We start from the raw sequence: 13,868 nt of genomic DNA on the forward strand, positions 1-13,868 counted from the left end.
ATGCAAAGTAAAGGAAAGGTGCAAGTAAAAAAAGCTGTTTAGGAAAATAAACAAAGCTGTAGAAAAAAAATCAGAAAACAGATGGAAGCATCCCATTGTTGAGTTTAATGCAGGAGCCAGGAGAGGTAACATTAAAAAAAAAATAGAGAGGTGTTTTCTGCTGCAAAAGCCTGTACACAGAAGGTCTCAGGTGTTTTTGTGCTTAGAGTTTCTTTTTCAAGTATGGTATTACCAGGCAATGCTACAGGAGGACACTTAAAAGATGTACAACGTGAGGGCTTGTCCTACTAAGGACAGTATTTCCCTCTCTGTTATCTTTCAGAATCTTTCTTTTGGTTTTGGTGGTTTGGTTGTGGGTTTGGGTTTTTTTACATATTTAATTTCTGTTAGTATTTGAACAGCACTGGCATTGTGTATTAAGAAGCACACATAACGGCATGTGTAATAGCACTGACCAGTGCATGATTTTCATGCCATTTCTTTCTCGAAGAAAGGAGCCGCTGAAGGCACCACAACAGACTACTTTTTATGGGTGTTTGCCAGACCTTTTCACACTGTGAATTCACAAGATCAAAAAAACCTGCCAACTAAACAAAAAGCCCATATGACATCAAGTGAGACCATCACTTGGATGCAAATCTCCAAAGAAAAGTCAGAGCCCATCAAAAATCACACGCCATTTAGTAGCCAGCTCAGCAAGTGGCGCGTTTTCCTTTTGCATCAGCACTGACAGCATCGGCCAGCTTGTGAGCGGGCACGGGTGCCAGTGTAAGAGCATGGCAGGAGCAGAGCACTCTGCAGCCAAGGCTGGTGCGGTGAGAGGGGCAGAGGCCGTCAAACAAGCACCCACAGTGGCAAACCCATGCTCTTACCCTGGGATGGCTTCTTTTATTGGGGAGGGGGAGTAGGGGAGAGGAAGGGCGATGTAGGCCATGTCAGGCAAAATCTGTAGTTTTGTTGAGCTAAGCCATATCCACCACAGGAAGGCTCTTTCTGGCATCTCCTTATTTTAGCTCAGTGGTGTTGCTGCAGCCACAGGTTGGGGATGCAGCAGTTGAGAGCTGTAGCAGGACCTGCTGGGCAAGCTGTGAATGCCAGCGCTCCAAGCCCTTTTTTAAAATTTTCTTTAAAGATTTAGTGGCTATTTTCATACTTTAGACAGGTTTGTGCTCCTAGACAAATTCCCCACAGATACTTACTGAAACATTTCTGCCTACCGAAACGTTTCTGATGGATTTCTGTGTCCACCTTGGCTATACTGCAGAGACAATGGCAGGAGAAGACAGAAAGAAAACCAAAACAACTCTGCAGTTGCATCCCTAGAAGTGGCTTCATCTCAGCATTCCCTGTATTTTCTCTTCTGTGATGCTAAATTTATGACTGTATGGTGCTTCATGATCCTCTCATGAAAAATGGTACAGAGATATTAACTACGGTTTTGTTAATTGTATGTGACGACTTTCACCAACGATTTAGGAACAACTACGTTTTGAGGAAAACTAGGAATACCTGTGTTTACGGTTTTTTTCCCCCTTTGTGCGTGAAAATTTGTGATACTACTTTTTTAACTTTGAAGTTATGGTACAGTACTACCTTTTGCTTTGAGGAGGTACTTTGCAATAGTTTGAAATCAGAACACTAAATAAGCAGGGAAAACCAGTTCTGTGCACGCATACGTAGGTGCGTAGGTACGTATGCCTGTGTACACAACCGTGTCAACACAAAAAAACAGTTCTGACCTTCCTTGAAGAGTCCACACAGGATTCATCTTACTATTGTTCTGCTGCTCCTTTTATTCAACCCCGCCATATTTCTTAGGATAGTTAAAATACAGAAGGTACTGGTAGCAGGGAAGAGGTGCCCTCCCATTTCAAGGCATACTGCTACTGGAAGACTGTGAAGCACAAAAAGCCACTGGTGCTGCCCTGGTAGCTTGGCTGAAACAATCCCCGTCCCCGAGTGGCAGCATTCTGTTCAGCAGCCTTGTGCCATCAGCCAGAACCTCCAGAGAACAGCCAGCAGTGAAGGTGAGAAATAATGTTGGCAAACACAAAGACAAAATACTATCAAGATAGGCTAAACAGCAAGAAAAGCACACATTAGCACTTCTGTGATGGTTCCAGAAGGGTCCACATGCAAGAGGGGCTGACCCCGCACCTGTCGGGGGTAAGAGGCTGAGAGGCCATTTACTGCCAGTTTGCAGCCGTGCTCCTTAACCCCCCTGGATCTTGATGACTTATCAGCGCTCTTCATTAACACCAATCTATATTATTGCTCTGGTGGCTATTTACTTCCATTCAGAAAAGCTGGATCAAATAATACATTTTTTTTTTTTTTTTTTTACCCAGAACACACAAAAGGAGTCTCCTGCAGTAGGAAATGAATGATAGACTCGGTTGTTGATGGAGAAAGCAAATAAGTACTTTTAAATGATATTAATGTGATCTTAAAATAGTGGGAAAGTTTTCTTTTATGACATTGACAGAGAGGCAATGATTTTGAGTAATGCAGGTTGATGTGAAGATGCTTTAAGATTAAATAAGTGCTATATAAAGGCCTGTCAGCCTGAATTCTAATGTGCTATGAGACATTTTGCATATTTAAGAGTATGCAAAATGTCTTGTACCACACTGGAATTCATTCTGACAAGGCTTTATATAGCACTTATTTACACTCATATTGTACTTTAAGGGAGAAGTGATAATGCTGGCTCCTCTTTGAATGGAAGTAACAAAAGGTAATGCTAATTCCTGTTTCCTTTTCTGAAAAAGAAAATAAAACCAAAAAAACCCCACAACACAAAAAATAAAATAAAAGCAATCAAAAGTGGAAGCTTGTTTAATATTGCTCTACCATCATCCTGAAAGGCATAATAATTTGAGTTACACATCTGAACTGATTGGAGTTACAGAATCATATCTCCTTTTTGCATTTAACAATATATACAATATAAAATAAATACATTTACACAAATGGACATTGGTTGGAGCACACGGTATGATACACATCACAAAAATATACAGTTGATTGCTATACAGATGTGAAGCCCATCTACAGCTATAGACATGTTTGTTTTTATTTGTTGTTTTGTTTCGTTTTTTAACTACTGGCTATTATGCAACTCCTGGATTATTATAAGCAGTTTAATTTTTTTTTGTCCTTTTGCGATCTTTGCACGATAAGACTGCCATAAAATGTTTTCCTAGGCAGGTAAACAGAGACGCTTAAATAATTAAAATACAATCACCAACACCCATTTTCTCTTCTATAAGAAAAATAGCAGTTTTAATTTTTTATATCTTTTTATGTTATCATTTAAATGCAAAATAGTGGAATAAATACAACAATCTGATCTGATTGAAACAAATGTGTAACTTCTGGGAGTTACACAATCATATTGCTTTAAATAAGAAAAAATTAAAAAATGAAGCAAAAATAGAAATTAAATCGTTATGGCTAAAACATACACCCTTTGAAATTTTCCCAACACTTCACATTAAGTAAGTGGTCTTGAAAGAACTCTTCTCCAGCAAGGTTTAAGATGAACAACATTATAAAGCCCGTGCAGTTCTTTTAGCTAAGTTTCAGGTAATGTTTTTACAGTCTTGAGATACTTGTTCTTTTGCAGCTCCAAAAAATTACGGAAAATGAAAACTAAAGTTTGCACCGTGTGCCTTTAACACATCTCCATTTTTTGTGTTTTTGTATATTTCTAGTTGATTGGCTTTTGACCCTGAAGCCCAAGTTCTTTAATGTGATACAGCAAAAACAATATTTATATTATATATTTATATATATATAGTGTACTTGAACAGTAGCAACTTAAACCCTGCACAAACTTTCTGGAAAATAAACTTTTTTTTTGCACTCTTACATATATAAATAATCTTATAGAATCAGCACCTTTTTCCCAGGAGTTGTAATTTTTTTTTTTTTTGTCATTTTTCAAAAGGGATGTGCCAATTTCTGAACTCCTATCACAGCTATAAATTTCAAGTTATTGACCATCTGAATGAATTGCTAATGATGATTTACCTAGAATCACACTACAGTCACTTCTCTACTGAGAAAACACAATCTACAATATAGTCCCATATAGCTAATGATAGATACACAGTTGTTTTTTTTTTTCCTAGCACGAGGCTGATGAAGCATCAGCCCATTGTTATTTTGTTTAAAGCACACAACGTAGCAATAGTTTTGGAAACTTGTCCGCACCAAAAAAGTTTTGCAACAACACAGAGCGAGTTAATAACAACATCTGAGAGATGATTGAATAAAAGCTATATTTACAGCGTTTAAAAATTAGACTTATCTATAATCTTGAAATATTCAAAGTTTTATTTCTAAGCTATACATTGGTATTCTATAATAAACTGTTACAGAAATTATCCCTTGTTTTGAAAATATTATGATTTCAGTGTGTATCTGTTCATAACGAGTATTTGTTTGGAGTTTCGATCTCTTAATTATTACTAGGAAGAACCTTATTACCGGTAAGGAATAGAATATACTACTGTAATCTCCTGAGGAATTGTACATCCAATATTGTCTCTAATTCTACCCTGTGTCTATAAGCACACACCACAAGAATCCAAACACCACAAGAAGAACAAGACAACAGTCTTTGAATGCAACATAAAAATTCAGAAAAGCACAGCAAACATGAAACATTGAAAAGCTGAACTACATTTCTTTTGTTTGTTAGGATTACAATTTTAATTACATCTGTGTACATAGAATAAGGATGTTCACATAGTACAGGGAGCAGCTACTAACACTGGTACATTGGTATAGCATTTGATGGAGGTTATTGTTTATTGGTTATTTAGCGACTGTAGTTTTCTGGGGGCATCTAATCGGTTTATACATTAGATTACACCTCGTAACAGTCTTGAAACTGACTGACTTTCATGCTGTGACAATACTGGTTGAAAAGCACATATACTGGTTTAGCTACTTGTTAAAGATTGCCATTTACAAAATAAAATCTAAATCAATAAATAAGGTATAGAAGTGTTAAATTCTTCAATTTGGTCAGAAGTCTACTACTCTGATTTCTTAATTTTGCAAACGTCGGCATTTGCCTTATTGCCTCTAAGCTACTATTGGTTCATAGGGTTTTTCTGCGTGTGAGGTTATAATTTTGCAAACAGGCAGTATCTTGTTCATTTGCAACTGAAGCAGTTAGAAATCACGTAGCAACTATACCTTTGTACAGTCGCTGTCTCCTAACACTGTTACAGATTGGTATTTGACATGGAGTATTTATATGTTAGACTACTTGGATATACTGTAGGTGTAATCTAATCCTTTGAGTCAGTGAACATTTAGTTATAAACTGGAGCTCATGTTAAGAAACTGGATGTTTTGGACCAGACTGGCACACAACATAAATTGCATCCGTGATAATATGCACCTTCCCTTCGACTATTGCTTTAGTAAGATAAATTCCCACATTAATAAATGGCTGAAAACTGGTAAAGCTGGTACAAAAAAATCTCCGTTAGTAAGAAGAAACAAAACATTTAAAAAAATCTTCCTTCAGGATTCATTTGTCCTTCATTATTGTTCATCATTGTTCAAGCCAGCACAAAAATGCAGTATTTCTTTCTCTTTAGTATTGCATGAATGAATAAAGCTTAAACTATTCCCTGAAAAAGTTACATTGTAGCTAACCTAAGAAATATCTGGAAGACTTGAAAAAACAATTAAGGAATCAAATGGCTGTAACTGATCTAGATGGAAAATGCAATGATAAGAAGCAGCCGATGCATCGTCGCTTAGTCCTCTAATTAGAGACTGCTCCTATGAAATCTAATACTGCATTCAGTCAGTTCATCGTGTTGTACTGTACTGCTAGGTACGGTGGTTCTCTCTTTGATTCCTTTGTCATTGGGGACATTATGGTTCATAATAAGTTCACTGGCATCCATATTATGGATTTCCATCCTTTGGCAGGCCTGGCTTCCATCTCTCTTCAATTAGAGACCTCTTTTAAAAAGTTCAGCAGCAAAAAAAAAAGAGAAAAGGAAAAAGGAAAGGAAAGAACAGAAAGGAAAGGAGAGAAAAGGAAAAGGAAAAGAAAAACTGCATCAGAAAGACACAGAAGAAAAAGTTGAAAGCTGCTTCACAGTCTTGCTGCTAAATATCAGTGCAGTCATTTTTTCCTTAATTAAACACTAAGTTTCTTTGCCATTATTATCCTGTTTTATTTTCCCTTTTTTTTTTTTTTTTTTTTTTTTTTTTTTAAAACGTGCATGATGGGGAAGCCCATGATGCTTTAGTCAGACCTTGGCCTCCAGCATTTCCAAAAAAAGTTTGTGCATGGGGACTTTGCCTTCCAGTTTGATGTTGTAGAAATGCTGCACAGCCTTGGTGGAGGTTTGCCTCAGAAGCGGGAGAGTCATCAACATCTTGCCTGCACGACGTGGGTCTTCCATGTGCTGCCCGGCCTCATAATCCTGCAGAGCCTCATGTAAGACGTCCTGAAGTTTCTGCACTGCCTCAACATCCTCTATGTGCATCGAGTCTGCAAAACAAAGGAGCAACAGGAGGTTTCGGTTTGGTGTACCAGAAGTCAGATAACACTACGGCTGCGTAACACTGTCATTGGTTCTGTCCATCCTTCTTCACAAAGAAGGAAGATAATTACCCACTAATTTCTACACTGTCCTTCAGGAAAATATCAGGAACGACTGTGGAACAACAAATGTATCATTAACTCTTGTGTAAGTAATCCTTCTCCTCATCCTCCTCAAACAAGTAAAACAGTCACCCTTGCTGCTCCATAAACCACCTCTTACAGTTACTCCTTTGAAGAAATGACAGTGCCAAAGGGCTGCGTGAATTGAGGTCTGCATTTTATCAGGGAAGCAAGAATGACTGCCCTACTATGGAAAAGCTCAGTAAAATTCTGTGTCAGGCTCCAAGGCTGTAGAGCTGGAAGCCATGGTCATTACCCACTGCTCAGCGAAGCTAATCGTGGGATTAGGACCACTGCACTGACACAAGGGAAAAGCAGGTTTGATGTGATTTCCCGATAGGTTTAGCAAATTTTTTCTCCCTCAGGCACATTCAGACAGGCAACACTTAGGATGTTCCTGAACGGCTTTTGTTCTGTGAAGCTAACATCTCCTACAAGGTGTAATCCTTCTCTCCCACCCACTCAGAGGGGGGTTTATCCTGTTATTGTTGGGGTTCTGCATTTTTTCTAAATCACTCAGAGCAAGCACCTTGCCCTGTACTTTTCCAGGTGAGATGTTTTGGTGGTGTAAGTATTGAGTGACAAGCCTAGACACAATGCGCATCAGAAACTAAACTAAACTGCTACATGACCTGAAAAGATTAAAGCAATGGAAGTGTGAAATAGAAGGAAAAGATCTAACTGAAATAACTGTAAAACCCTCAACAGCATAGATACAGAAAGGGAAGATGTCCCCGAGAACATGCAGTTACTGGACCATACTGAGATGACTTTGGACAAGCAGCCCTAATTCTCTTACTTTTATGTAGTCATAAATGCTGAAACAACCCTGATGTGGTCCAAAGTGAGGTGAATGCAAGTAAGGAAGAATAGTCATACGTGAAAGAGACCACCAAACAGCCCCTATCAGCTACCAAAATTTGGATGGTCGACAGACGTACAGAGCCAATAAAACCCCATATGAAAACAGAATTGTTGCGAGAGGGTACAAGTCCTAGGGACAGGCTACAATGTGCAAGCTTAGCTCAGGGTGAAACTGGGACATGGCTTTATGAAAGCATATCCTTGAAAACTCTAGTTAGTACAATGCTGCTTTGCATGTTAATTTTTGGTTTTGGAATAAAGCTCCTGTTCCCAGACAGAACAATGACTGAGGAGTCAGATGGTGAAGAACCCACTTCTATCATCGTTTCCAAGCCCTGTATTAAGCAGTCTGATGCTCTGGATCAGAGTATTTTGACAAAGCCTCATGTTTTACCCTGTTGATGATAACATCAAAGTTTGCACGTGCTTCAAATATCTGAATTACATCCAGAGAATTAAGATGCATCTAAGATTAATTTCCTAAAAGCTGACGTGCAACTGTTTCCTCAGATAATTAGGCCAGATAGTAAACACCTCTCTCTTTTCAAACACAAACATGTAAACTAAAACACAAACCAGTAAATAACAGGTTAACAAAAATGTTCCAGCTTCTATTGTCAAAACAAATGTGCAAATTGAAAAGAAAAAAAAATAAAAGTTACAGCTCCTGCTCTAAAACAGACACTTAATTATATACAAGTTTGGATCATTTAGCACGTTTTATTGATTCTGATGACAGTTTATCTGTTAATTACACATAATGGAGTCCTATGGGAATTTTACATGTTTAATAATTCTGAGTCTTAGCGAATACATGCTCTAAGAAGCGTGCAGTTAAGACATACGCTGCAGGGATGTGATACTGCACATCAAGGTGCTGAAAGCAGAAAAATGCAAAAACACCTCTTACGGAAAAAAATGGCTACAACATTTTAAAAAAGATGGCAGGGAAATACTACCTCTAGCAAAATTTAGTTTTAATTAATGTGAGACCATTCCCCAAATTCGTACATTTTTGATAGTTTTCTAATACGGCAGTTCTATTAAATAATTCTGTGTCAATAAAGGAAAAGCCCTGAATTCTGTGTCCTACAAACAGATGTAATCGATACAGACATGCTAACACACACATACAAACGTGACTGATGTCTTAAGCATAAGGGTCCAGCCACTGGGCTTAATTTGGAATGCAAACAAATTGTTGTCTTTACTCCCTGATTCTTTACCAAGTCCTTGGATATTGACTGTTGTGCTATAGAACACACAATATGCTACTCCAAATAATTTTTCCATAAACCATGCAGTCAGTGCAGAAATTACACATCTTTTCCTCCTCTCCCCAGACTCAGATTTGTCAGGGAACCAAACTGGAGCATTTTGTCAGCAACAAATGCTTGGTGAATCAAAGACTGACAGTTCTTGTGACAATTTTTTTACACGATACTGCGTAAGACAACAGGTCTTTCTTGAGAACCTGACTATAAATGTTTAGTTTTTAACCCTGTATAAAACTAGTCTGATTCTTCCCTGAATCAGTATTTGCAACAGCAACCACGTCTGAGTTTGAAAATAGATAGATGGAGGCCAGGCTAATGTATTTTTCGCACAGAGATGAAACTTCCCTGAGATCTTGAGCTCTGCAGTTTGGATAGCAATTTGGCCTGCAGCGTGAGGAATATCTATGCTCTATATATTTCTTACACAGAAACTGAGTGAGAGGGGAAAAGAGGAAGAGAACACTCCCAGAAAATGCAAGAATGGAAGGTGAATCAAACCCTGCCCTCTGACACAGCTATTACACTCCATGCTCTCAGACTCTTCCACTGTGTGGACAACATCTTAAAACAAGGGATCTTATCCTCTCCTTGCAGAGGTTGATTGTATACCATCCCTCCGGTAAACAGAGCAATTGCTTACATGGAAAAGTAATAGTACTGAAGCATTTAACGTATTTGTTGCTGTCTTTGAAATCAATTTAGCAGCTGGGAAGAACGTGACCAGCCAGCTCTCCACTGGCCTAATGCAAGCGCTCCGCTGCCAAACAGCAGTCCACAGAGCAGTTTAGGAACCTGTGACTTGGGAAGCACCCAAGGAAATGGGGTAAGAACAGGAAATGGGGTAAGACAAAATAGCAGAGAGAGAGCACTTCCAAACAGTGATTAAGACTTCAAACTGTTCTTTTAAAATGGCGTATTAGCTTGAAAGATTTAAAAATGATTTAATCAAATTACTATGATAATTTAACTTCCCATTCATGGAAAAGATGCAGACTCATTTCAGCTTTACCCATTCTAGGGTCTGCTAATGTTTAAATGCAAACTCACTAAATCTGTGCTATTTAATTAGACCACGATTCAGCTTGCAGATTGCTCAGGAAAATATTAATCTCTGCAAAGATCCTTCTTCAAGTTTTAGCCTTGCAGTCTGGAACTTCCACTTTATTCCTGATATTAAACGAATGTAGATCTTAATCCCTCAGGTGTAAGCCTTTGAAAATAAGGAAAATGGTTGAAAACGCTGAACTAGCCAAGGGGAAAAGAGGAGGAAAAATAAAAGAAAAGAGAAGTCTTTTCAGTAACTACAGACTGGAAGATGTAGAAGTGAATTCAGAGCAGGTTAGTTTATTGCTGATAAACCCAATCCTCACTAGTAAGAAAGGGCAATGTCAACAAGAACCACTATAATTAAAGGAAACACTGAATGTGTGTGATAATCCAGAAATAAAATATTCCACAGACCATGTGAAATTGAACCATAAATTAGGTACAAAGATTTTTAATGTTCTTCCTATACCAAGAAAAGCCCTTTTTTGGTTTTGGGTTGGGTTTTTTTTGGAGTGGCTTTGTAGACAGTCTGCCTAACTCCCAATTACAGCCTACACAGGTAATATCCAGATGTAATACACTTAAAAATCAGTGCCCATATAGACAATGAAATTAAACAGGGTACTTTGAAAATGTTGTCTTTTGAAAGCAAGCAGGATTTTATCATAAATGCCCTGCAAAAAAAGGATCCCAGACTGATGAAACTGAAGAGCTCAACAGACAAACACAAGACTTGATACAATGTGCTGCTGAGAACATGGGATTTCAGTCTAGCAGGGGAAAAAATTGTTAATATGATGGGAGAGAGTGAGATCATCAGATGAGGACATTGACTCATTGAGTTCTGCTTGGAGAATCTCGTTCTATCCTTGCAAATGCCATCTTTCACCATCACAGGATGGGAAAATAGAATTGTACCTCTTCTGATTAGCTGATTGATCGTATCATTGTGCAGAAATGGGAGAAAACTAGAGTTCTCATCCAAGAAAAACACCACAAGGTCCAGACAGAAATTCAGATTACAATCTACCTTGTTTAAAATTCAAGCTTCATCTCAAATACAGCAAACAAACATCCAGCCACCCAGGAATCATTTAGAAAACACCACAAAGGGTGACAACTAGCTAAAGACTGGAAAGCACCTGAACTGAGGGCAAGGAGACCTCTCAAAATACTGCTCTGAGGAAAACTAAAGGCTGGTTTGTATGTATTCTGTATATAACATCACTAAGAAGCAGGGGAAACGCAGGGGTCTTAAATAAAGTATTTCTTCATGTCAGAAAATTCCAGCAGCACAAAGGAAGAAATTATTATAGTGAATCAAGCAGCAGGGAGTATGCAGCAGCCAATCCACGCATTAAGATGCTGATAAAGCACATCAGAGAGGCGAATATCAACAAGTATTTGAAAGACACCAATCACTGTGGTGTTTCTGATTCCATACAGCTGAGTAGTTCACTAACCCAAACTGGATAGATCACTTCAGAAAGTTGTAGGATCCTGGAAAAACTGGATGGATGAAGAGTAAGAACAGCAGGCAAAATGGTTTTTGCTTTACGTAAGAACAACAAAATCCTAATCTGGATTATGTCTCAAATAAGAGGAATTTATTATCTAGATTGTATTACCAATCCAAAAACCCCACAAAAACCACCACAGTGTTTACTGAAGGGTGAACTGTTCTCAGAATTACAGAATCCCTTCCTCTCCTGACTGAAATGTATGCCAGATTTACACAGGGAAACTTGCATTTTTGCAAAGTACTTGACCACATTGTGTTTGTGTATAATTTTTATGACAAACACAACACAGTGATATTTTGAAAAGCATATTGCTTAAGATAGAGTGAAATCGTCAATAGCAAATCAAACTAGGTTCTTGGTTCCCTCACCCAGCAAGAATTCCCATCCTTTTCTATGTAGGATTGAAACTGCCCCAGATACTTAATTCCTCCCTGTGTAGGGTCAACAAATATACTTGATTTTGACGACCTATTTGTCTGTCTTTCCTGAACAGAACCATTTGCTGGGCTTTGCATGGTTAGGCTAAGAGACAAGCACATAAACAGAATATTTACCCTTGCAAAAGAGTATGGCAAAAATGATCTGACATCTGCATTATTCTATTGGAAACAGACACTTCAATTGAAATGTATGTTGGATATTAAAGAGGAATAAATTAAGAATTCCTTGTCCATAGGAATTATAGGCAGTGGAAACCAAAAAAGTAAAGCAAAAGGCTTGTATGATTGATTTTAGTGAACAAGGTCTTAGTTTGGATTGAACTGGTTTGGCCTACTTTAAGAAGACACATGAAAACTGAAGCCTCAAAACAGTTTTTAAAACACAGTAGGGAATGAAGATTAGTAAGAAAAGAAATTACTTCATGGAACATGCCTAACGGGATTAGTGATGAACTAAAACCACAGGCATAAAGTAAGTTAAAACACAGTAAACCACCTTTTTTTTTTTAATCCCTGAAATGGCTTACTTTCCACTAGGACAGGTAGTGAAAGCAATAAATAAGGGAATATTTCTGAAATGCAGAACAAACTGCATACTACGAACTTGTTTGAGTATCTACTTGATAAGGCTACTAAAGCTCTGGAAAAGGGGAATGCGAATGATAAGAGCTGGGGGGTAAGATACCAAATAAAAGAAAATGATGAATGAATGCTTCAAAATCCTTTTTATCCACTACAAGATGCAAGTAATTGCCATAATTACCATTGACAGCCACTAGTTTAGTGCTATGGAAAGGCAGGATGAATAACAGTGAAGACTAGCAATTGTACTGGTGACACAGTGGTTCACACTGTTGCTTTCCTACACAGAAAATCCTCTGGTCAGCACAGAGCTGGCCCATGGCCGACGCAGCACAGTGCTCCCCTTACAGTCCTGCCCCAGCAGGGAGGAACCGGGGGCTCCATCCTCCCGCTGGCCACTGGGCTGGCATCGCTTCTCGCTATTCCTGAGTCTCAGACTGCTAACACATAAATAATAGCCACCTAGTCCATAACAAAGTGAAAAATATCTCAAAGGCATTCAGTTCCTAGATCAACTACCAGAAAAAGAAAAAAAAAATAAATTGATTACCGCTGCTTAACATTTGCTTAATGATAACATTAAGTAGCAGAGTTATTTATTTTCTCTAAGAATTGTGGGTGCCATCTATTCGATTACATGAAAACGGAATATGAGGAAGAAACTGTGTTCAAAACTCTGACTAGAGCGGCAACAACCTCTTTTAAAAATTTGTTTCTATGCTGTACCACCCTCTGTACAAAATTGCACAAAAGAGTTAACAGACCTTGCTATTTGTATTGGCAAAATAAGTATTGGTTACACACCGATAACACACAGATGTGTGTATATATATATATAAAAAATATATGCCTATTCACAATAGATACCTTTTAATCATTAATTCTAACACTAAGAAGTTGACTAGATAAAATCAAATGAAAAAATAGCATTATTAGAAACTAAATATATTATGTTGTGACATATGATAAGCCACAGTCTATACTGGGAATAAAGATGACGTCCTGTGGAATAAGTGATTTATAGGGTTCTACCAATTAATTTTTATTATGATAATATTATTTAATGGTGATAGTCTAGTGCTCTGAGTATACTGTTTTGGTGGCTGGAAAGCTAAATTCTAAGAACAAACTGATTTTTTTACCAGGATAGATGATTGTGTAACTTTACTGGCATCAATGTTGATCTGTGCTTCATTACACTAAAGTGCACGAGATACTTCTTGGTTCTCGCCCCTTCAGTACGGGAAAGGGTGCTGGAGTTTTTTAAGGAGAATTAATAAGAGAGAACAGAAATTGTGACAACGAGCATAGGTCCTTTTCTCCTTCTGGTGGCACAGGCTAGACAGCTAGTATTAGTATTTAAGATTAAATTTTCAACAGTGCATAGGGTTATACTTTTAAGTGCCTAGCATCCACATTTGGGTCAGAT

The 13,868-nt window shown here is 38.0% G+C and overlaps 1 protein-coding gene across 11 annotated transcripts in view; it reads right to left on the reverse strand.

The window, feature by feature from the left end:
• Positions 1–2,820: 2,820 nt before the first annotated feature.
• The window catches only part of ESRRG (estrogen related receptor gamma), a 408,336-nt gene continuing 397,288 nt past the window's right edge, over positions 2,821–13,868 (reverse strand). For all 11 annotated transcript variants that reach the window (XM_074897224.1, XM_074897225.1, XM_074897226.1 and 8 more), the window contains one exon: positions 2,821–6,532. In XM_074897224.1, the coding sequence (XP_074753325.1) occupies positions 6,288–6,532 (245 nt within the window). In that variant the 3' untranslated portion in view covers positions 2,821–6,287. The remainder of the gene's footprint in view (positions 6,533–13,868) is intronic.

Source organism: Athene noctua, chromosome 1 (genome assembly GCF_965140245.1).
Source record: "Athene noctua chromosome 1, bAthNoc1.hap1.1, whole genome shotgun sequence".
Lineage (NCBI taxonomy): Eukaryota > Metazoa > Chordata > Aves > Strigiformes > Strigidae > Athene > Athene noctua.